Source organism: Myodes glareolus, chromosome 20 (genome assembly GCF_982192425.1).
Source record: "Myodes glareolus chromosome 20, mMyoGla1.1, whole genome shotgun sequence".
Classification (NCBI taxonomy): Eukaryota; Metazoa; Chordata; class Mammalia; order Rodentia; family Cricetidae; genus Myodes; species Myodes glareolus.
In genome coordinates, this window is record NC_142045.1 from 31,457,387 (window position 1) to 31,478,876 (window position 21,490).

Genomic DNA, 21,490 nt, shown 5'->3' on the forward strand with positions numbered 1-21,490 from the left:
TTTGTCATATTCATAAAGTTTATTTTAAAAAATGTTAAAAACTAACCATACAGGATTATTCAATATACTTAAAAAGTTTGTTCCCCATGTCAAAGGAAAATACATTTGCAACATCTTCCGGACACCATCTTTATAAAAGTAGAACCTCTAGGTGTTGAGATGTGCTACAGCAGAGTCTACGGTTTACATCCGTCCTACACCCCCTCCCCTAATGCGGCAGACGCTGCTGAGGACGATGGTGGGTCACATTCTGCCACCAGGGCCTGTAGCGCATGCTGCGCTTCCTGACAGAGCGAGCCTCCTCAACCACTGCCGCACGCTTATTTCCCAATGGGCATTTGAGTAGAAATACATCCATGACTGTAAACATTCACCAAGAGCTTCCAGGGTACAAGTAGTAAGAGTGGTGGCCGGGGACTCTCCTGTGGGCATACTGCTGAGAAAACTGCGATGCAAAATTATCCTAAGCCTCCCTTCCTTATACATATGTTCTGGGTATACATTTTTTTTTTTTTTAGTTGAAAACACCTGAAAGTCATTCTAAAGACTACAATAAGCACCACTTTTACCTGGAATATACTGAGTTAAATTCAGCAGTATGCATGATAACTAATAACATTACAAACAGTGGGTCTCGAGTCCCCCTTTGTGAATACACACGGAGAACTGCATTCCAGTGGATGCTAACTGGAGCCGCGCATGCATTTGTAGAATAGCAACTCCCCCACGGCCACATGCAACCCAGTCTGAGGCACAATGATCACTTCTGTCCACGGAGGCCATACAAGCAGATTTAAGGCTGTATTTGGTTATGAAGAGTTCCATCTCCTATTTAATAGTCTAGATCACATACGCAAGTCAAATAGATCACATATGTAATTCAAACCCCTGTAGAATGGGAGGCGAAAATTCCCACATAATTTAAACCACTATTCTCCATACAATTCATTGTCAGCATATTTACATGTATAGGAGTGGGGGTACTGGTACTTACAGTCACTTTAAGAATGGAACCTGAACGCCTAACCTCTGTCCCCGTGTCCCTAAGAGAACGCCCTTTCGGACTATTGGACAATTTCATATCTGTCAGATTGTTCATTGCAGTTCTTGGGCAAATTTCATGTTGCTCCTAAGAATAACTGTGTTTCAAACTCATTGCCATCCACTTTGGGATAGACCCGGTTGCAAAGAAAATGGTGTTCCAGGTGTGGAGGGATAGCTAGGGAACCCGTCGGGTTGGGCGGGGTAGCTCTCCAGAGCGGACGCAGAATGGACCTGTAGGGAGAGGGACACAGTTAGCAGAGTCCCAGTTCACTGGGTGTGGACCAGATCCTACCCACATACAACCAGACAACACAGGCACGAGAGGGCAAAAGGTGTTTTAAAAATGTCAGGAGGTGGGGTTTTGATGTTGTTTTGTAGAGAGAAGTAGCCTTACTGTTCATTATGGCTTAAATAGAAGACATATTAAACTGTAATTGTCTTGACTTTAGTTTTCATGTTATAACGTCTCCAAACTGAGATTTAAGAAAATTCTCTAAACGGGGAAAACAATTCATGCATTTGACTACCATCTTTGTTACTTCTCAAAGGAGAGAAACAAACCACACTGATACCCTGGTAAGTCCCATTCCCGTCCACATTGGGCTGTAGGGCCGTTCACCCCTGCAGTCTACACTACGTACCTGCTGTAACAAAGCCGACTGCGCAGCTGCGCTGTGCTGCAAGTCTTGAAGGGACGACTGCGAAGGAGTCTGGGGAAACCCAGGGATACCTGGGAGGGACAGAAGGCCTGGAAAAACAGAGCTACCAGCAGTTTGGAGTCCAGATGACAAACTGAAAACAATCAGTAGAAAAACAAGTCAAACAGCAGACAGGGCGGAAGAGGGAAAGGCTGCTGCCGTATTTGGCAAGGGGCAGCTTAAAGATGGTAAAAGCAAGAAAACAAATTGGCTCACGTCTCTGTAGGACGGAACAGCGGAAGTGAGCCACTCACTGTCGCAAAACTTACTCAGAGTGGATAAAAATTTCAGCAAACTAAGTAACCACTCCGCCGAACATAGGTGAAGAGTCATGGAACATTCTGGGCACCGCTCTGTCCTCCCACCCCTCCGTAGTCAATACGAATCAAGACTCGGCTACATAAACTTGGTGAGAAGCGACTTGCATCTGTCTGCAGCCTGGTCACATACCCTGCTTGTGCCACCAGGGCGGAGTTGAAGTTGGAACTGAAGGCCGAGGCAAATCCAGGGAGGACAGGCGCAGGTGATGGGGCCGAGGCAGCCACCGGCAGTGGGGTGACCGCTACTGTGGAGGGCGCCTGCAGCCCCGGGAACGAGGGCAGTGCGGGGGCACCACTTGGGGCACTGGAGACAGGGAAGCCAGGGTAGGAAGGGTTAGATGCGGGAAGAGGGCCCTGGGTGACCGCGAAGAGTGAGGGCACCGCAGTGGACAGGTTGAGTGGGAAGGCTGCAGGCGAGGCGTTGGAGGTGGGCAGCACTGGGCGCACGGTCGCAGAGCTGGGGTGCGCAGCTGCAGATGTGGTGGTTGACGGCCCCGTGAGGGACACAGCGGAATTGAGAGATGGACTGCCCGGTAGAGGGAAACTGTTGGTCAACGAAGTGAAAGGGGGCAGGGCCGTGAACACAGGAGCAATGGGCGTGGAGGATGGGTGTGGTGGCAGGGACATAGAACCAGCCAGGGGGTTGCTCAGGCTGGAGAGCCCGGACAGTGCAGGGTTAAGGCAAGTGGACACACTAATGGGCACTGAGGTCGGAGGGTATCCGCGGCCCAGAGCGCCCGACAGGCCCAAGGTACCGCGAGCAGGAGTCCCGGGGTGAGCAGGGCCTTTGAAGGCCGAGGGAGGGGGGCTCGTGGGCTCACTTTTGATCATAACGGGCACAGTGACTGCAGCAGGGGTGGATGAGATGCCGCCTGCATGGGGACCATGCAAAAGTGAGCCTGAGGAGCCACAGCTGACTGGCACTGCTGTGGAGGAGGGAGTAGCTAACGGAGACTGCGCGGGCAGCGCTGGGGCTGCAGAGGTGGCGCCGGCCACAGGGGACTGCAAGCCTGGGAACATGGCCATTCCTGGGGTAGAAGACCTCTGCGTGGCAGCAACAGCTGCCGGGGCATAGCACTTGTTAGTGGCTGAGGCAGGAGAATCCGAGTTTTGATTGGGAAAAGGGGATAATGAAGCCAGGCCACTTGTGCCCACAGACGACAAGGCAGAGGAATTGATTAAGTGTGTGTCATTTGACGTGAGGAAGCCTTTTAAGGCAGAGAGGAGAGGGCTTTTTACAGCGTGCGGATTTGAAGCACTGGCAATCAGCGAGGGAGTTGGGGCGGCTATGCTGCTGTGGCATGCTGGCGGGAAGGGCAAAGGCAGGCCTGCAAAGACAGACGACAGGGAAGCTGTGCTTGGGTTACTGGTTGAGCCAGCGGCAGAGCTGGCCAAGGAGTGGCTGGTGAACGGGGCACAAGTGGAAGCAAAGGTCTCACTGGAAGCCAGTGTGACCCTTGGCGTTGAGCTGGCCTGAGGAGATGGGGAAGGGGTGGCAGAGGGACCTGGCAGGGGCACTAGGCCAGAGAAAATGGAAGGGACAGGAGCAGGTGTGGTGCTGTGGGCAGACGTAACGGGTGCCGCGGGCACCGAGGGAGTCCGGATCACAGTCGGGTTTGGCGTGGCTGGCTGGGGTGCTGGGAACACTGACAGGGCAGCGTTGGGAGCACTCATTCCGGCCCCAGTGGCAGCTGCTGACACGGAGGGATGGTTTACTGCCTTGACTGGGGACACAGCAGGGACAGGAGTCACAGCAGGGGTCGAAGGATTAGAACCGTGAGGAGAGAAGAGCTGACTGGCTGGGGTGGAAAACGCTGTGGGGAGAGAAGAGGCAGGGTTTATACTGTGCTGGAATGTTCAATTTAGAAGAAACATAACCAATTTTTTGTTGTTATATTTCACAAATACCAAGGAAAACCGATGGCAGACTTTAAGTAGCTCTTTACATGTCTGGACTGCTGGGTCCATCATCCTACTTCACTCTGGAGCGTCTGTGGTCAGGACTCAGCCCTGCAGTGCCAGCCATCAGCCAGGAAGCCGGGGGGAGCTCGAAATCTTCCTTCTCTACTTTTCTGCTTCATAAACACTGGCACCACTGGTGAGGAGGTACTCACTGGCTTCACCCTGGACCACTTGGGGAGGGGTCTGAACGCATGCATGACCTCCCACCTCAGGCCCTGAAGGGCCCACAGCCTGAGTTTGCGCACTGACAACAGCTCCGAAGCCGCACTTAGCCTATTCTGGGGACACATTTAAGTGTAACACTGTGTCTAATTCATCCTTTACTTCAGGCCTTGCTGTTTTAGTAAGTTTGTGTCAGGGATCCATACAGGATCATCTTAGAGGACAGCTCCCAAACTATCCAAGAACTCGTTCTCAATATTATTTTCTGTTTGCTATGCTATATTTCTTCTGATAAGCCCTATGGATAATTAAAAGAAGGATTTGGGGGTAATTTGGGTTCCTCTTCCTAGGATGAGTTCAATGTTGTGTCCGAGGCAACATAGACCGTGCCTCCATCTACAGCCATAACTACTGAACGGCATTTTCAGGGAGCGATCCATGTGGAAGGCAGATTCTCGACCTTCGGACGCTCACATGGTCAGCACAGTGATGGCCTGGTGGGAGAGGAGCTCAAAGGAAACACCAGAACTGAGCCACTGTGCACAGTGCGGCTGTGAAACCCTTGGTACTTTTTCAGAAAACAAACATGATAAGAAAACTAAAAATCAACAGTATGAATACTTCAAATTCAGGGCCACACCATATTCATGTTTCTCACTTAGGTCTATTTTCTTTTTCCTGGTGTAGGAGATTAAATTCAAAGCCTTGCACATGCACACTACCAAATCCATGTTGTGAGCAATGACTGAATTTCATGAAAAGACTCATTTTATAGTCACCATGAAAATGGGTCTGTACTGTACTTCTGTATGTGTTTGGTAAGAACCAGGATCATCAGGGATGAAATATGGGCTGAAGTTGGAGTTTGTATCAACAAATGCATTGATCCACCGTGACTGGGAAACACGAGAATTCAGTCTTATTCACTGATAGGCTGAGGACCATGTACTTAATACAAAACTAGAAGAAAAGGCCAGCAGGCCCTCCTAGAGCTCTCAGAGATATTCCCGCTGAATCTCTTAATCCACAGAGCACAGACTCAGCCACCAGCAGTCCCTGCAGTAATTTACATGACAAATCATACCTTCCTGTCACCTGCTGTGAACACTAGCCATCACACATTATCTGTCACAGCCCAGCTAGGTGTCACTTATGGCCACCAGTCCATCTGTCCTCACATTAACCCCGAGACCAGCACTCCCACTTTATATATAGGTAAGCTGAGGTGTGGCAAGGCCAGCTGTTTATGGAGAGCATGCACAGGGCCCTGGGCTCAATCCTCCAGCACAGCAAAAAGCACAACACAACAAATAATATCTCAGGGCTATCAAGTACCGAGGACCACGGTCTTACCCTATAGAGGCAATCTTCATTACTGTTCAGTAGGTTTTAAAAGGGGGGATATTTTTAAATTATAAAACTAAATGTAAAGACTTTAAAATTATTTATTATAAAATTATTATTTTATTTCTATAAAGTTAGACGACTTGTTCACAAGGCTTGGTGGTTCCATGCGACAGTAAGAAATACTGATGTTTGTTCTGTTTCCTCTGCACCCCTCCTTTCCATAGGAGTTGCTGCACCTACTAGGCACCTTCATGCGGAAGGAGTTTCCCCAGCAAGACAACCTGAGCTCAGTGCCCTCTGCGGCTCCAGTGGACTTATCACTTTCCACCTTAGGACTTACTAGACTTACTATCTGTCAGAAAGGGTTATCTTCGTGTGCATATAAAGATCACCTTTCCCACATCAGAATGCTAAGTGGACATGGATGTATATGCCACGTGACCTTCAGATTTCACAGATGCAAACAGGACACAAAGTCATAAAATTAACTGAAATACGTACATTTTGTGCCTGTCAAACCTCTCCTGTCAAGTCACTCTGGGCAGGCATGCGTTCCTCTACACCTAGGAGCCTCCTAGGACATCCACAGATGCTAAACTCAAGTCTCCAGTGGGGAATGGTCAACGATCACAACAGGCAGCAGTTGTCTTTGGGTCTGTTTGGTACTTACTTTGACTCTGTGCAGGTTTTGACTGACTGGAGAGGTCTTCATTGTCTATGGAAAAATAAATGATTTCAAGCTTTAGTCAGATTATTCCCCATCATAATCACAGACAGATATCAAAAAAGAAAAGTCAAGACATAAACAGACAACACTGAAAACACTGCAAGGACACGAGAATCATATTTGCATGGATAAAACAGGCTGTTGCCGTATAGACACGTTTAGAGATGAATTATGGGCACTAAGTGCACAGCAGCAGCCTTTACCTGTTCCTGCTGGATTTGGAGTGTACGGAGGTGGAGGAGGGACCCCTGGAGCTATCACATTGGCTAACGGCACCAGACCCGCATTGTTGTAAGCACCTAAAATGAAACCATAAAGACAGAGAACTTCGCATCACTGCTGGGGGGTCACAGCTGTGTGGATACAAGGATGTGCTTTATGCTAAACTGTCACGTCACAGAGATGCACCTGGGAGTCACAGCTGTGTGGATGCAGGGTGTGGGTGTGCTTCACTCTATAAACTGTCACTTCACAGAGATGCACCTGGGAGTCACAGCTGTGTGGATGCAGGGTGTGCTTCACTCTAAACTGTCACTTCACAGAGATGCACCTGGGAGTCACAGTTGTGTGGATGCAAGGTGTGCTTCACTCCAAACTGTCACTTCACAGAGATGCACCTGGGAGTCACAGCTGTGTGGATGCAGGGTGTGCTTCACTCTAAACTGTCACGTCACAGAGATGCACCTGGGAGTCACAGCTGTGTGGATGCAGGGTGTGCTTCACTCTAAACTGTCACGTCACAGAGATGCACCTGGGAGTCACAGCTGTGTGGATGCAGGGTGTGCTTCACTCTAAACTGTCACGTCACAGAGATGCACCTCACACGGAGAGTTTACGTGAGAACTGAGTGAGGGGAAGACAAGACTGCTGCACTCCCAGTCTAGACAGTTTCTGAAAGATGAGGCAGGCTGGACCCTCCTCACTTAAGTCCCATTACATACTCTTGATCTTTTTGAAATGCATGGACACCAGCTACCTAAGAAAGGGCATTTAAGGCCATTTATCAAAGTGAAAAGCCCTAATAATAAAGTGTGATTAAAACAATCTGCAGTTCAACCATCAAATTAGGAAAACATCCTAAAAATAAACTATGCCTTCAGCAGCACGCCATCAGCAGGCCATCAGCAAATTAAACTCTCAGAATTGTGCTGTAGATTTACCAAACACATAAACCAGCCTGTCCTTTCAATTTAATGAACAGCAGAAAGAAAAAGTGAAACCCAGAAAATGCTTACTTGGTGCGATAGTTGCATGTGGCCGGCATGGAGGTATCGGGTAGGGGACAGGTTTGTGTGGATTATACGTTGAGGGAGGCTGGGGAGGGAAGCACAGTGATGAGACATCACCAAGACATTATCTCTTGGCAACACAGTACAAGTTGTCTTTCTAAGCACCTTGTCATAAGATGCCCCAGTTATCAAAGCTTCCAACTAGAGAAAGGTGGTTCTTACTCAATTCCAAAGGTATAGCTTGCTAAACATGCTATGCTTCTTTTTCTTTTAGCAATCAATTATCCTCAATCATCTCCAATAAAGGCCAGACCTGACTCCAAACAGCAGGCATCTTTCTGGTCCAGCCTAGGTCAATCCCAGGAATTCCTAACTTCACTATGAAAATGTACAGAATCTTCAGGGTTTGGTCTCTACATCACATAATGACCTCAAGGGCAATGTCCTTTCACTTTATTAGAATCTCAGAACCAGGAGGGTCATTAGCACCTAGCAATCCAACAACTACATAATGAATTAGGAATTCAGTGTTTTTGTTCTTTGGAAACCTGTAGATTCACAAGCACTTTATTTTACAGTTGACAGCATTTACAGAATCTTGGGTATCCAAAGCTATATTAAACACTGTATTTTACCCAGATCAACAGAGCGAGTAGGCGTCGCTGGGCAAAGGGACACACCAGTAGGAAGGTGCTGTGAAACAATCCTTGTACACCGTAAATGTGTAGGGCTCTCATTGTTAATAAAAAGCTGATTGGTCCATAGCTAGGCAGGACTGTTGAAGCAGAGAGATGCTGGGAAGAAGGGCAGAGTCTGAGGAGTTGTGAGAGACACAGAAAGAAGATGAACGTCCCTGTTGAAAGAAGGTATCACCACGTGGCAGAGGATAGATAAGAAATATGGGTTAATTTAAGTTCTAAGAGTTAGTAACAAGTCTAAGATTTTTTTTTATTTAAAGATTTATTTATTTATTTTGTTTACAGTGTTCTGTCTGCACGTGTGCTTGCAGGCCAGAAGAGGGCACCAGATTTCATTACAGATGGTTGTGAGCCACCATGTGGTTGCTGGGAATTAAACTCAGGACCTCTGGAAGAACAATCAGAGCTCTAAACCTCTGAGCCATCTCTCCAGCCCCACAAGTCTAAGCTTTTAGCCAAGCATTTAACTAATACTCAGTCTCCATGTTGGTTATTTGGGAACTGGCGGGCAGGCAGAAAAGAAAAGTCTACTACAAATGGCACCCAATGTGGGATACCTACATCCACATAAAACCTGAGAAAGCTTAAAAAAGGTTCTAAACACACAAAATCAGACCCAAAAAGCAGATTCCTAGTTTCATGTCTCTTGTGCCAGCTGTAGTACATACATGTATCTCTTGGCAGCTACCAACACACCAAGAGCTAACAGGCTGTGGTACAGAGAGGCATCTTCCAGTCACTGCCTGAGGGCTTGAGTAGCCAGCTCGAGCTCTGTTAGCACACTACATGGTGAGTTTGGGGTTTTGCTCATGCAGACAAAAAAGATTATAGATGCTCAGTAAAGACAGACCCAGCTGGTAAAAAAAAAAAGCCTGTAAATAGGTTACAGTGTGTTTAAAAATGTGCAAAGGCTTGGGAGAGAAAAGAGGGTACAGATATTCATAAAAAAATGTAGTTTTAAAATAATAAAGTCCATCAAAAGGAAGTAAAGTGATATAAAAGAAAAAAGTCACATAAAGATGGGAAATGTTATTATGTTGTCTTTAAATTTTTTGACTGCTAATGAACATGCAATAACTGCTAAGAAATACTGGATTAAACAACCTATAGAATTTAAAATTATCTCATCTTCAAATGACAAATCAAAAGGTGTGTTATTTAGGGGAGAAGCTGTGCTTTTATTTCCACAGGAAATGAGAAACTGTGGATTCATTCCAGGCTAAAGATGATCAGGTTTGATTGAGGAAGATCCCCTGAAAATCCTGACTACAGACATAAAGATATAAACCTAAAAAAAAACCATAAAATATGTAACATATCTTTTACCCACTAAAATATAAAACAAATAATCATCTTTGGCTAACTGTGTACAACACAGTCTATACTTGTACTAATACAGATACATATGTTACCTTTAAACGTCTATGCATTTTCAGAGCAAGGGAACCAGACACCAATGAAAACAGATGGCCCAGGTGATCCAGCCCCTCAGAGTGCCTCTGTTGCAGTTTTCTCAAAGTTCTGCATCCAGAACAGCTTTAAGGCTACTAGCTGAGATGGTCTAACATCATAAACTACTTCAATCAAACTAACAATTATCCTGATTTTCTCAAGGTTCTCCCAAAGATGCCAGTGACCATGGACAACAAGAAGTAGTGTAGAGAATGATACCCATATTTCCAAGAGATGGGATATGGACGAGTTTTGGTAATTCAATGGATTATGAATGTTTGTCATTGTTTAGGGAGGTTGGTGATAAATTATTGGACATAGTCAGAAAAATAGCTAAACAAAGAGTTAAATTCAAAGATCTCTTTCTAAAGGAAAAAAGAGGGATATAATATAGAAATAATAAAAAATGGTAGATTAGTGAATCTACTTTAATTCAAAAAACAACTATTAATCTCAAAATATTTTACATTGTTATGAATTTTGGTTTATTGAAACAAACTTAATCTTGTTATACTCTATATATATTTCTGTTGTTATTTAGGGTATTGTGCTTATACAACTCATTTAAAAATGTAATGTATAACTTAGAAATACAGGTTAGTAGTTAGTCATCTATAGTAATCAAACTTGTAGTCACATTAGATGTTACCAAGGTCATACTGATATATTTAGACATGATAGATGATCTTTAAACACTTCAAAGACCTACAGAAAGTGGAATTTAATATGTTTAATAACCTAAGGTTTTTCCTGACAATGAGACATGTCTAATCCTGGCAGCACCAATCTACTTCAGAGAAAATGATGGGCACTGAAGAAACTCTGTATGGAGTTTGTTTTCTTTATGGGAAAAGCTAGCCATGTGGACAAGGAAACTGCCCTTGCCTCAAGGACACACACACACACACACACACACACACATACAAGGAAACTGCCCTTGCCTCAAGGACACACACACACACACACACACACACGAACAACTTCCAAACTTTCCCAGACAATGGATAAGGTAAACAATCCTTCAAAATTTCCTGCTTCCCAAAAATGTCTGTCAGATATATTAGGCCCTGTAGGCCAAAGCTGGATGCCCCATTTACAGAACACTGTGTGACTATCCAAGCAGTCAGATGTCCCTGTCGTTAGATAACATTTCACTCTTCTGGAGGTCTTTGATGGAGTTAAAGACTAACTATAGTTTGACTTAGTTATTCCTTAAGTTTTCCTTAGTTATGATTCAAATATAAATTAGGTATAAAACGTAGGTTCACAAAGATAAGATGGATAACAGAGTATTTTCTCTAATTTTGCCAAATACAAATGAACTGGATATTGTAACTGTAATTCTTCATAACTGTTTCTGTTGTATATAATTTTACTATCTCAAAGTTAAAACCTTCTTTCTTAATTAGACAAAATAGGGGACATGCTGTGGAACAATCTTTATACATTGTAAATATTTATTGCTCTCAGTGTTAATAAAAAGCCGAATGGCCCATAGCTAGGCAGTACTTTTCAGGGCAGAAAGAAGATAAATGTTCGGTGTAGAAAGAAGGTACCACCACGTGGCAGAGGGTAGATAAGAAATATGGGTTAAGTTGTAAGAGTTAGTCTGCAACAAGTCTAAGCTATCAGCCAATCGTTTATAATTAAGTCACCATGACTGCTTTTGGGAACTGGAAGGCAGGAAAGAAAACACCACCCACAGGAAGGCACCATTTCCTCCTGGCCTCAGGAACAGTCACCCTGCCTCTCCTATCGAGAATGGGTGGAGAAGGCAAGGTCCATGTGTGGGCCATGAGCACGTCTGCACTTTCTCTACTCTGGAGGTCCCATTCTCCTGTTCAGTTTACATTTCCAATCATTGCAATCATCCCTTGAAAGGACAAGCCCAGCTGTTTCACTAATATCAACACTAATTAGCCAACAGAACCCTGTCTAAAATAAACACCACACTCCAATCTTCATCTGAACAAACGAATGTGGCCAGACCAACTTTCCTGGATGAAACACTTATGCTCCAAAGAGCCAAGAACATCAACATGTCCTTACACGACAAACCCTAGGCCATCCTCTCTGATCTGGAATTTTTACAACATTAAACTTTGCAAAACACATAAAACTTATTTTATACAGAAAGCTACACATATAGGAATTAACACTTGTTTCTTCTTTTATTTCAAGACATACTGGTTTGGATGGTCCAAGAATCCGTGCTGCTATCCCTTTGCCTTCATTGGTACTTTCTTCACCGTCCTTTTTCAGAGGCGTTCCCTATTTAAAAAAATGAAGACAGCAGAGACTTTAGACAACAACAAACAACTACGCTGCATTATTCCAAAGAAAGGGACTTACTTGTCAGGGATAAGTGATGGATTCTAGACCCAATCCAGCCCATCTTGCTGCCTGACCTTCTCTTAGCCCTCCTGTGTCACAGAGGCAGAAGGGGGACAGAGAGAAGGATGACGTGTACTCTAACACTTTCTACGCGCGCACACGCACACACATGACTTTAATGCCAATGTTTATGACTTAGAAGCTGAAAAAGAAGCCTGGCAACCGAGACCCCATTAAAGGATGCTCTACAGAATAGATCAGAACAGAATATCCTTATATAAGCTTATTCTGTTCTGTTTTACATCAGTCTGCCCTCACAGGCTGTGTCCTTGGGTAGGACACACTGGGAGGGGGACCAGCTTCCAAGATGGTTCTTGCCTTCCACCATCCATCTCAGAATAACTAGGGTTGAATTGCTTCACTAACATGACATTAACGAATGGCACTGACACCCAAAGCCTAAATGGCCTTCCACAGTTGTCCCTGCTTCTGCTTGATTCAATGCATGGTGGAAACCAGCTACTATGTCATGAGGGTAAAGACTCCTGACGACAAGCAACATTGATTTGCCAGGCCTGGAAAGAAAAGACTATCTCTGTGTGCCAGTCAAGCTTTTGAATGAAACCCAGGCCAGAGCTACAGAGCTAAGCCACTCCCAGCTTTCTGAATTATGAAAAGCAGGAGCACAATGTGGTGGTTCGTGCCTTTAATCAAAGGCAGTGGTGGGTGGGATCTCTGTGAATTCCAGGGCAGCCTGGTCTACACAGTAAGCTCCAGGTCAGCCAAGGCTACTGAATGAGACCATGTCTCTAAATACCAAACCCAATAACAAAAAAACCAAAAACTATTGGAAAGAATAAATGTTTGCTATCAAATCCATGAAGCTCTGGGGTTGTGACACAGCTAATAGAAATGTAAAAACTTTAGGAAAGGTTATTTTCCAAGGGCTTTGAGGACTACCCTCTGGTGTCCAAACAATATTCTCACAGGGCTTTATCAAGGAGTTTCCTAAAACGGGTTCTCAGATATGCAACCATCAGAAATCCTGAGAATGCTCGGAAAAGAAAAACCACAATCACCCTTTATCTGGCATGTTCTGAAGACAGGTAACACAATCATTTAATGGCATTTACATGTGAACTGTGGACTATCAGTTAAATTGAAGACATGAGACTCCATCCTTTGCAGAAGCATCATGAGGTGGCATGTCCTCATATGTAGCACCTAAGTGTACAGATCTGTGCTGCAGTCATACTTAGTCAAGGGAAATTCCATGTAAGTAGAAGTATGCTTACGGGAAAAATGCCATTTATGCGGCTGGGTTTTCCTTTGGGATAGGGGTTTCCTGGGATGGTTCCACATGAAGATATCATGGCGTGAGGGGCTTTGCAGCCCGCTTTGAAAGCCTGCAATGCAAAAAAGAAGATAGTGATTAACAAAACTCAAACCACCATATCAGGTACTCCAGATAACAGAAGTCTGGCTAAAGTCATGAATTAAAGAACAGCATGGCATTCACACATTCGCCCATCAGTTACCATGGTGTCCAAAGAGTAGAGCCATACCATTATCACCATGGTTACACTCCCATCCACCATCACCAGTGCTATAAGCAACAGGTTCAAGAAAATCTGTATCTAGCAGCAAGGTGTGGTACACACACCTTTAATCCCAGCACCCAGAAGGCAGAGGCAGGCAGGTATCTGTGAATTTGAGGCTAGTCTGGCCTACATAGTGAGTTCCTGTTCCATTTCTTTACTCAACCTTCAAGAAGAAAAGAAAGTTCCAAACTACACAAGCCTGGCTCGTGTTATGAGAATGCTCTGAAAACGTTTACAGTTCAGTTGAAAAACACACAGGTAACAGGGGTGCATTGTGGGGGGGTTCAGTTGTTAAAAAGCTCTTGTTGCTCTTGCAGAGGACCTGTCCCAACATCCATGTTGGGCAGCTCCAGGTGATCTGGCACCCTCTTCTGGCCTTCACAGGCAACCACATGCACATACCCCCACACAAAAATAAGAACAAAACGAAGCATTTTTAAAAGCTTAAAAAACAACCCCAAAGAGCCAGACTACTGGAAAAGCAAGAGTGACTTATTACAGCTTTCAGTTGTGAGACACAGGGAATGGGGTTAGGTCTACGGTGTTTACACTGCGTCCTCCACTTCTAAAATGGCGTCTTAGGCACTGAGTTGGAGTTGGGCTTTGTAAGGCTAGTCCACTCCAGCGGATGCATACTGCATTATAGGAATACAAGATAATGTGCAGTATACATAAAACAGTCCTACGCATATCAAAGAACTTACAGGAAGGCTGTTTGTATTTGTAATTATTTTTATAAATTCCCCCCCACATTAATTGCATAATCCAGCCTCTAACCTTAAAACACCTCCAACCCCTCAACCTTAGGAAAAGAAAATCACTTCAACTTGATCATAATAAGTTGCACTAGGCAAATACCCTGACCTATAAACTTGTATATTTCCTTAGGACAAAGTAACAGTAGACTTTGTTCATTTACATTAATGGCGGTCCATTCTACAGAGCACATGGTCCCAGAACAGTTCTGACCCAGAGTTATGCAGAGAATACACCAGAGGGAACAAAACTACAACTATATTTATCACAGCCCTAAGATTTTGTCAAGAAAACCGGGGAGAAGGTTGTTTAAGAGATGTGAGTGAGGCTCATCTCAGCAGGGAAACAAGGAGGGAGGCAGAGCTGCCCTTCCTGAACGTGGGAGGCTTTAAAGATCACACAGGCGAGCAGCAGGGCCCAGAGAGCGGAGCGCAAGCAGCTCCTTCAGGGGAGGCAGCATGACCTCAGGAATCTGCAACAGCGAATGGCAAGTCCAGGTTCAGCGCTCGGGTAGATACTCTGCCCGCTTTACGGACGTGGAGCGTGAATTCTGTATTCACTGCCATGAATTTGATTACTGCGAGACTGCCGATAACACAATGTGAAGTCATTGTTCTTGCGCACGAGGATAGAATGCCCGGCACCACGGCAGCACTCCACAGAGGGAAGACGTGAACCGCCACTGGGTTTTCACTCCCAGTGATCTCTGCCCCCACCAGCTTTTGCTACAAGGCCCTGTTTGTGCCCCTCGCTGACCAGAATGTCTATGTCTATGTTTGTCCCCCGCACTGCCACCATGAGGCAGGTGCTTCATGTCCACCGACACCCAGCTTCAGCCAGGCAACGGCACAGCGGCTGGGAGGAGTACCTGCTCCAGGACTCTCTTGCACCGTTTCTTCTCCGACATGTTGATCCTGAACAAATCTTCAATGGGGCGCGAGTTCTGTGCATCCACGATGTTTCTGCCAAGGAAACATGACTTAGCTTCTGTCACAAATGTCTTTAAAACATGTTTTGTGTTTGTGGACATAGCAACACATCCCGAACTATAGACTACATTGCCTATGAATAAGCAACTGAACCCCCCTCCCAAACTTTGCAGAGGGTTCCTTCTCCTCAACCTCATGCTCACATAAGGTTCTCAAAGGTCAAGTGCGGAGCACTGCACAGACCACATCACTCCATCACTTGGGTAATCGCAGGCTCTGAGGTTACAGGTGCCCTGCTCCATAGACATCCTGCATTTTCATCAGCTCGCCTTTCGAGCTACTCGGGACAGGAAGTAGGCGAAGCACATGCTGACATGCAGGGGTGTGAGGCAGCCTTTCGACTGTGAACCTCAAGCACAGATGTAGGAAGGACCCGTTACTCTGGGAGCCATGTCCACATCTGTAGGAAGCACAGGGCTCTTGACTATGTAAAGATACCAGAACCCAGTACCGTGCTTTCCCAGGATGTGGGCATTTTTGTTTGTGTTGTTAGGAGACGGGTTCTTACTGTCTTACTCAGGGTCCCCTGCCTCAGAATCTGAGGCTCTGAGGTGACAGATGTGTGCTGTCACACCAGCTGTTCCCACGGATTATGTCACTAGAGCGCGGCTTCCTCTGTGATTGACACATTGACACAGATCATTTTTCACACTATCTCATCAGCACTCAGCTGCCTCGCGTGAGTGTCACACCGACACAGAGCAGGGACCTCAAAAGGCAGGCAAGCTTCTGGGTCTGAGCGGGTGGTAAAAGAGGTACTCACGAGGCCAAGAGCTCCAGAGCGGCCAGCTTGTCTTTACTAAAGGTGAAGCAGCTGAGGATGCTGACCACTTCCGCTGGGTGGACGGCCACCATTTTCTATGAGAAAAATAACGTTTCAATATCAGACTTCTGTGCCCAACCCTACCTGCTTTGGGGAACTATAATTAAATTGTTAGTATAAGCATTTCAGGACACATCCTACCTCTTAGCTGAGAGGAACACAAGCAAGAGGTAAGCCCCAGCAACTCATGGGAACCCTAGAAATACTGAGTTAAACTTGGGCTTTTTAAATTATAACCATTTCAGAAGCAGGTCGACGTTCTACGTGTGTCTTAGATCTGTTTCCCAATGTGCTCGCCTGCAACAAGCCTAAGTTCCTCTGAATGGCCACCGACAGAGCTGGCATTTACACAGGGAACTCAACTCATCATGCAAGGCACAAGAGTCACAGTCAGGGGAAGGACTGAGCTTCAACTTTCCCGATGACAGGGCCTCCTTTAGCCTACAGTGCTTCATGGCGGCAGACACTGCAGAACCTGAATCCGAAGGGTCTAAAACCCAGGACTCTGCTTGGCAATGAGCATATGCCCTCAGTTTGCCAATCAGGACTGGATTTAACAGGAGCACAGTGCAATTTCATACCCTGGAAGGCTTTCACTTTTTAACATAGTACCAAAGTATAATGGGATTTGACCTAGCTTTTCTGATACAAACCACAGCTTGCTCTGGCTCATGCAGAGGCAGGGGAACGACACAGTGTTACTCTGCACATGGTGAGAAGGGAGACTCACATGCTGGAGCGCTTTCATGGCCTTCAGCTGCGGTTCTGCCCAGGAGAAGTACCTGAGGAGGTCAACCACCTGCAAACAGAGAGACACTTCAGCTCCGATGACAGTGTCTGCACACGCTTCTCTAAGACAGATCTCAGCACTTGGAATCCCCATTGCCATGTGTAGATGATGAGTCTAACGGTGTGGCAAACTTCAGCCACTTTATAAAACTTAAAACCTCAGTCCCACAGCAGCACAGGCCTCAGGTCAAGTGCTCCAGAGCCACATGACGCCTACAGCTTCCACAAAGGACGATGTGGATAAAAGTGTTTCTGCCATCATAGAACCTAGTGGACAGCGCTGGTCTAGGAAGAAAGAAAAATATACAGGACTGGCAAGATGGCTCCGCGGCTAAAGGGATTACCATAAAGACTGATGACCTAGTTGGGATGCCTGGGACCCATGGGTGGGAAAGAAAGGATGCCCACAACCTATTCTCACATCACCACATGAATGCAATGGCTTGCCCTGCCTACTCTCCACAATAAATGTTTTTCCTCTTTCTCTCTCTCTTTTCTAAGAAAGGAGACACACAATTTAGAGTTGGCCTGGTGGTGCATGACTGTTAACACCAGGAGTCTCAAGAAAATGAGCTGGGATGTAGCTCTGAGGAGGGGGCACTTTCTCAGCATGTGCAAGGCCCTGGGGCTTAATCTTCAGTATCACAAAAAAAAAATAAATTATTAAAAGATAATGAAGAAATCCAGGAAACAGTGTATACTGAGAGAAGAGGGGGTCAAAAAGTTGGGTGGAGATGGACCGCCACTCTGTTGATGTGAAACAGAACAAACGGGAAACCACACAGCACCGGTGGCAGCTCAGGTCATTCACTGGGGTGTGTGGTGCTGAATGAAGGCCTGCAGGTCTACTTCTGCCCTTGGGTCTGAATCCGCAGAGCACACAACAGTGGTCAGGCATGGATCTAGCTCAGTATTACACTATGAGAGAAAGGATCTTAGGGGCTCCTACCACCACCCAATGAAGCCTCAAAGCAAGGGTGAATACTGCGTGATGCCAGTCAGGAGTGAGCAGGGCATCCAGAGTCCCTGACCCTGGGCCACTGTCCTGAAAGAGAACCTCAAAAGACAGCACGAAGGAACAGAACAGTCTGTTGGCCACGTAGCAAACAGTTCAGCGTTTATTCATGTCTTCTTTGGCCATACAGTGAACTTCAAAACTGTTAAAAATACCATACAAATTTAGTAAAATTTACAAATTCATAACGTCAAAAGTTTTACTAAAGATTATGATTCATGTGTATGAGTATTTTGCCTGCACATATGTATGTGCATCACACATGAACTTGGTGCTCCAGGAGTTCAGAAGGCATCAGATGCCTTGGAATGGGAGTTTTGGAGGGTTGTGAGTCACTATGTGGGTGCTGAGACAAACCTGGGTTCTCTGCAAGAGCAGAGAGTGCTCTTAACCACCCAGTCATCTCAAGCCCCGAGTTCATGAACTTTTGATATTTTCCCCAGAACAACTGACAGTTTAAGTTGTTTCTTAAAAAGTCACTGTGTTTTCAGATGGACATATATAGAGTAGGGACTGTGGCGTGAGTGTAAAGCCTTCTGCGAGATCTAAGAGCTTCTAAAGCTCCAGAGCAAAGAAGGCCACAAACTCAATGCAATTCTGAATGCATCCAATAGGTAAACAGACGTTAACCACAACACTTGTATAAAAAGGCTTTGAAAAAAATGACAAATACCTGTTCACTGGAGAAGTACCCATGAACATATTCAATTGCTTTTAATTTATATTCTGTCAAAACAGCCTAGAAAAGGGGAAAAAAGAATTAATACATATCAGCAGCATGGTAATAAGCAGTTACTCAAATTACATAACCCCCCTACTCAACCTGACAGGGCTAGTCTCATTCAGTTCTGGCTGGGAGCAGAAGCAACTCAGGCAACCTTTTAAACCTGCTGGGTCTCCACAAACACATGCACAAAATAAATAACATTGTAATACAGCCAACATGAATAGAAATGATGTATCAATTCCTGAATGTCTAATTAGTTTCAAAACATCTCTAATTGATACAAATTGCCATTCCTTTGCCTTTTTCTTCTTTCTTCCAAGAGAGGCCTCACTACATCGACCAAGATGACCTGGGACTACCACTGTGGCCTCAACAGGCACCTTACAGCTTGCTTCCTCATTCATAAAGGGGAATCCTGTAGTGAAGTCCTAGTAATCAGAGATCTGACACAAACAGAAGTTTCATTAATGGCTTCTTTCCTCTCTGGAGCCTCTGACCTGGCATACTATTTAGAGCTAACGGACGTCACTGAGTCTCCTCTCAGAGATGGTAGACCAAGCAAACCACCCTAGCCTGCAAGTCACTCATCACAAAATACGAACCAGCCATTTCCTCCTCACCGCAAAACAGCTACAATATTTGTATTTTTCATTCTACTAGTATCTAGGATCATTCTACTTGGAGCAAATGCAATGACCAGTCAAAACATTCAGGGTGCTCAACAGTTTAATCTTTACAGTGCATTCTGGGCAATGCACTCTGAGGCGTGTGATCATCACCATTACAGAGCCAATCAAAAGCAAGGTTCAGGATCAAATCCTGGCTTGAGTTGATGACATCAATCACATCTCAGATCTTCTCCCAATGATGGGGAGGTCCAGCTGTGGGTCCACACCCAGGGTATGGAGCTCAGGGTTACGGGGCCTTCACGCCAGACTCCCAGGTGAGCATTAGCTACTGAAGGAGACTGAACTTGGGAATACACCGGTCCATCACCAAACTCCACAGATGGGGAAGCTGAAGTCAAACAGGAAGGGCTCCAATTCATAGCTCTTATTAATCACATTTTGAAAAAAATGCCTCTCCAGCATGTTTTGTTTTAAGACCAGTGTGGAATTACAGGCTGCGACAGATGAGCAGACTTTCATCTCCGGAACCTTCCCGAGTCCCTCAGTGACATTTATTACTAGACATTTTCACAAGGCTGAGAAGGGGCAGGATATACACACGGATTGTCTGCGTTCTTCCAAAGCAAAAGTCTCCATTCTCGTCTACCTTACCTTGAAATTTATCATCTCACAAAAGTGATTAAAAATCAGTTTAGAAGCCAAGTGTGGCAAATTCTAAGCAGACGGTAAGATGACATTTTGCTTCAAATTTTAATTAGAGGAGGGGAATCTACAAGAGCAGAAGTCTATGTGAAAAGAAAAAGAACAGCATCATTAAATATGAAAGATTAACCCTGTTAATTTGAAAAGGAGCAAGGGAGAACTACAGGTCTGGCAGCAACCTTCGCGGTGAGCCTTGTAAGTTGACGTAAATAAGGACAGCAATGAATGGAAACGACTCTTCCAGTACCAGTCAGGGGGACCGATTTGAGATGCCAACTGAGGCGTGACAGCCCAGTGCCAGCTCTACTGTGGTGGCTATATTTTGCAAGACTCAACACTACACTCCAAATTTGCCGTGTGGTTCATATTAGGAGAAAGGAAATATAAAACAATCTCAAAAAGCAGAAGGAAAAAAAAAGGCCCAGGCAGGGAATAAATTCTGCTTAGCTTGAGATTTGAAAAGCAACTTTCTAGGTATTACTTATTGCTTCCAGTGTCGAGTCTTTCCTGTTACTGGGACATGGAAACATTGAACCAAATGTTATTTAACCAAAAGGTCTGAGTTAGGAAGGTTTTACATTGGCTCCAGAACTGTGGGCAGCCCAAACGTAATTCCCGTACCAACCACACACAATGATTTCTCAAGTTGAGCAGTCAGGTGGCTTATCTTCTATTTGAACCGTGCAATCTACCAAGATCACACAGGACAGTCAAGTACCTTTGGCGATGCGATGACTCTTACAATGCACTATCATCTACACTTACCATCTCAGAGAAAGTAACTCACAATTATCTCAGAAGATTTTTAGGGCTCAAAGTAGTTACCTTTCGAATTTCATCCAGCACCGTTTCAAAGGACTTTTTGTCCATCTTGAGTACTATTCCGACGTGCTTTCTCACAGTTCTGCTTGCAATTACGAAACGTTCATCCCAGGTCCGCCCCGCGGATAATACACCGGGAGGAAAAAGGAGGCGAGGAGGTAGAGAGTATTGCAAACTGCACCGAAACAAAACAAAAATCCCCAAACGGAAACTTAGGAAAAGTTTTTATTTAAAACCAGACTTCAGTAGGTTCTTCGCACAAAGCTTGAGCAGCTCAGATCAGAATGGGCTGGGGCGTCTGCAGAGACTGGCGCTCCAGAGGGCGCCGAGGGCCGGGCGCTCCGAGGGAAGGCCGCCGCGTCACGCGCCGCTCACCGCCGCGAAGGTGCTCGGTCCCGCCACTCAGCCCGACCCCAGAGTCCCGCAGCTCTCGCAGCCGGCAGCCCTGCAGGTTCTTTGTTACTCGTTTTCGTAGCTTCCGGGAGCGGGTCGGCGGTCGGGGAGCCCTAGGAGACGGGCGATCGGGGGACACAGCCCAGTGCAGGGAGACCCTCGAACACCGCAGCGCGCACACGGCCAAACGCCCCGCAGGAGCACCCCTAAACGCCCCCACCAACTCCAGGGGACCTTCGAGAGAAGGCGTCGCGCCGATAAGACGCAATCG

General features: G+C 45.7%; 1 protein-coding gene across 1 annotated transcript; it reads right to left on the reverse strand.

Annotated features, from left to right (window-relative positions):
• Positions 1–21,481, reverse strand: Proser1 (proline and serine rich 1). The gene is made up of 13 exons (XM_085682437.2): positions 20,830–21,481; positions 18,620–18,685; positions 16,873–16,941; positions 16,083–16,177; positions 15,199–15,292; positions 13,269–13,379; positions 11,827–11,910; positions 7,496–7,574; positions 6,464–6,559; positions 6,204–6,248; positions 2,193–3,876; positions 1,686–1,836; positions 1–1,275 (listed from the first exon to the last, which is right to left on the reverse strand). The coding sequence occupies exons 1-13, from the start codon at positions 20,872–20,874 to the stop codon at positions 1,153–1,155; spliced, it is 2,742 nt and encodes a 913-aa protein (XP_085538563.1). The 5' UTR covers positions 20,875–21,481; the 3' UTR covers positions 1–1,152.
• Positions 21,482–21,490: the final 9 nt, after the last annotated feature.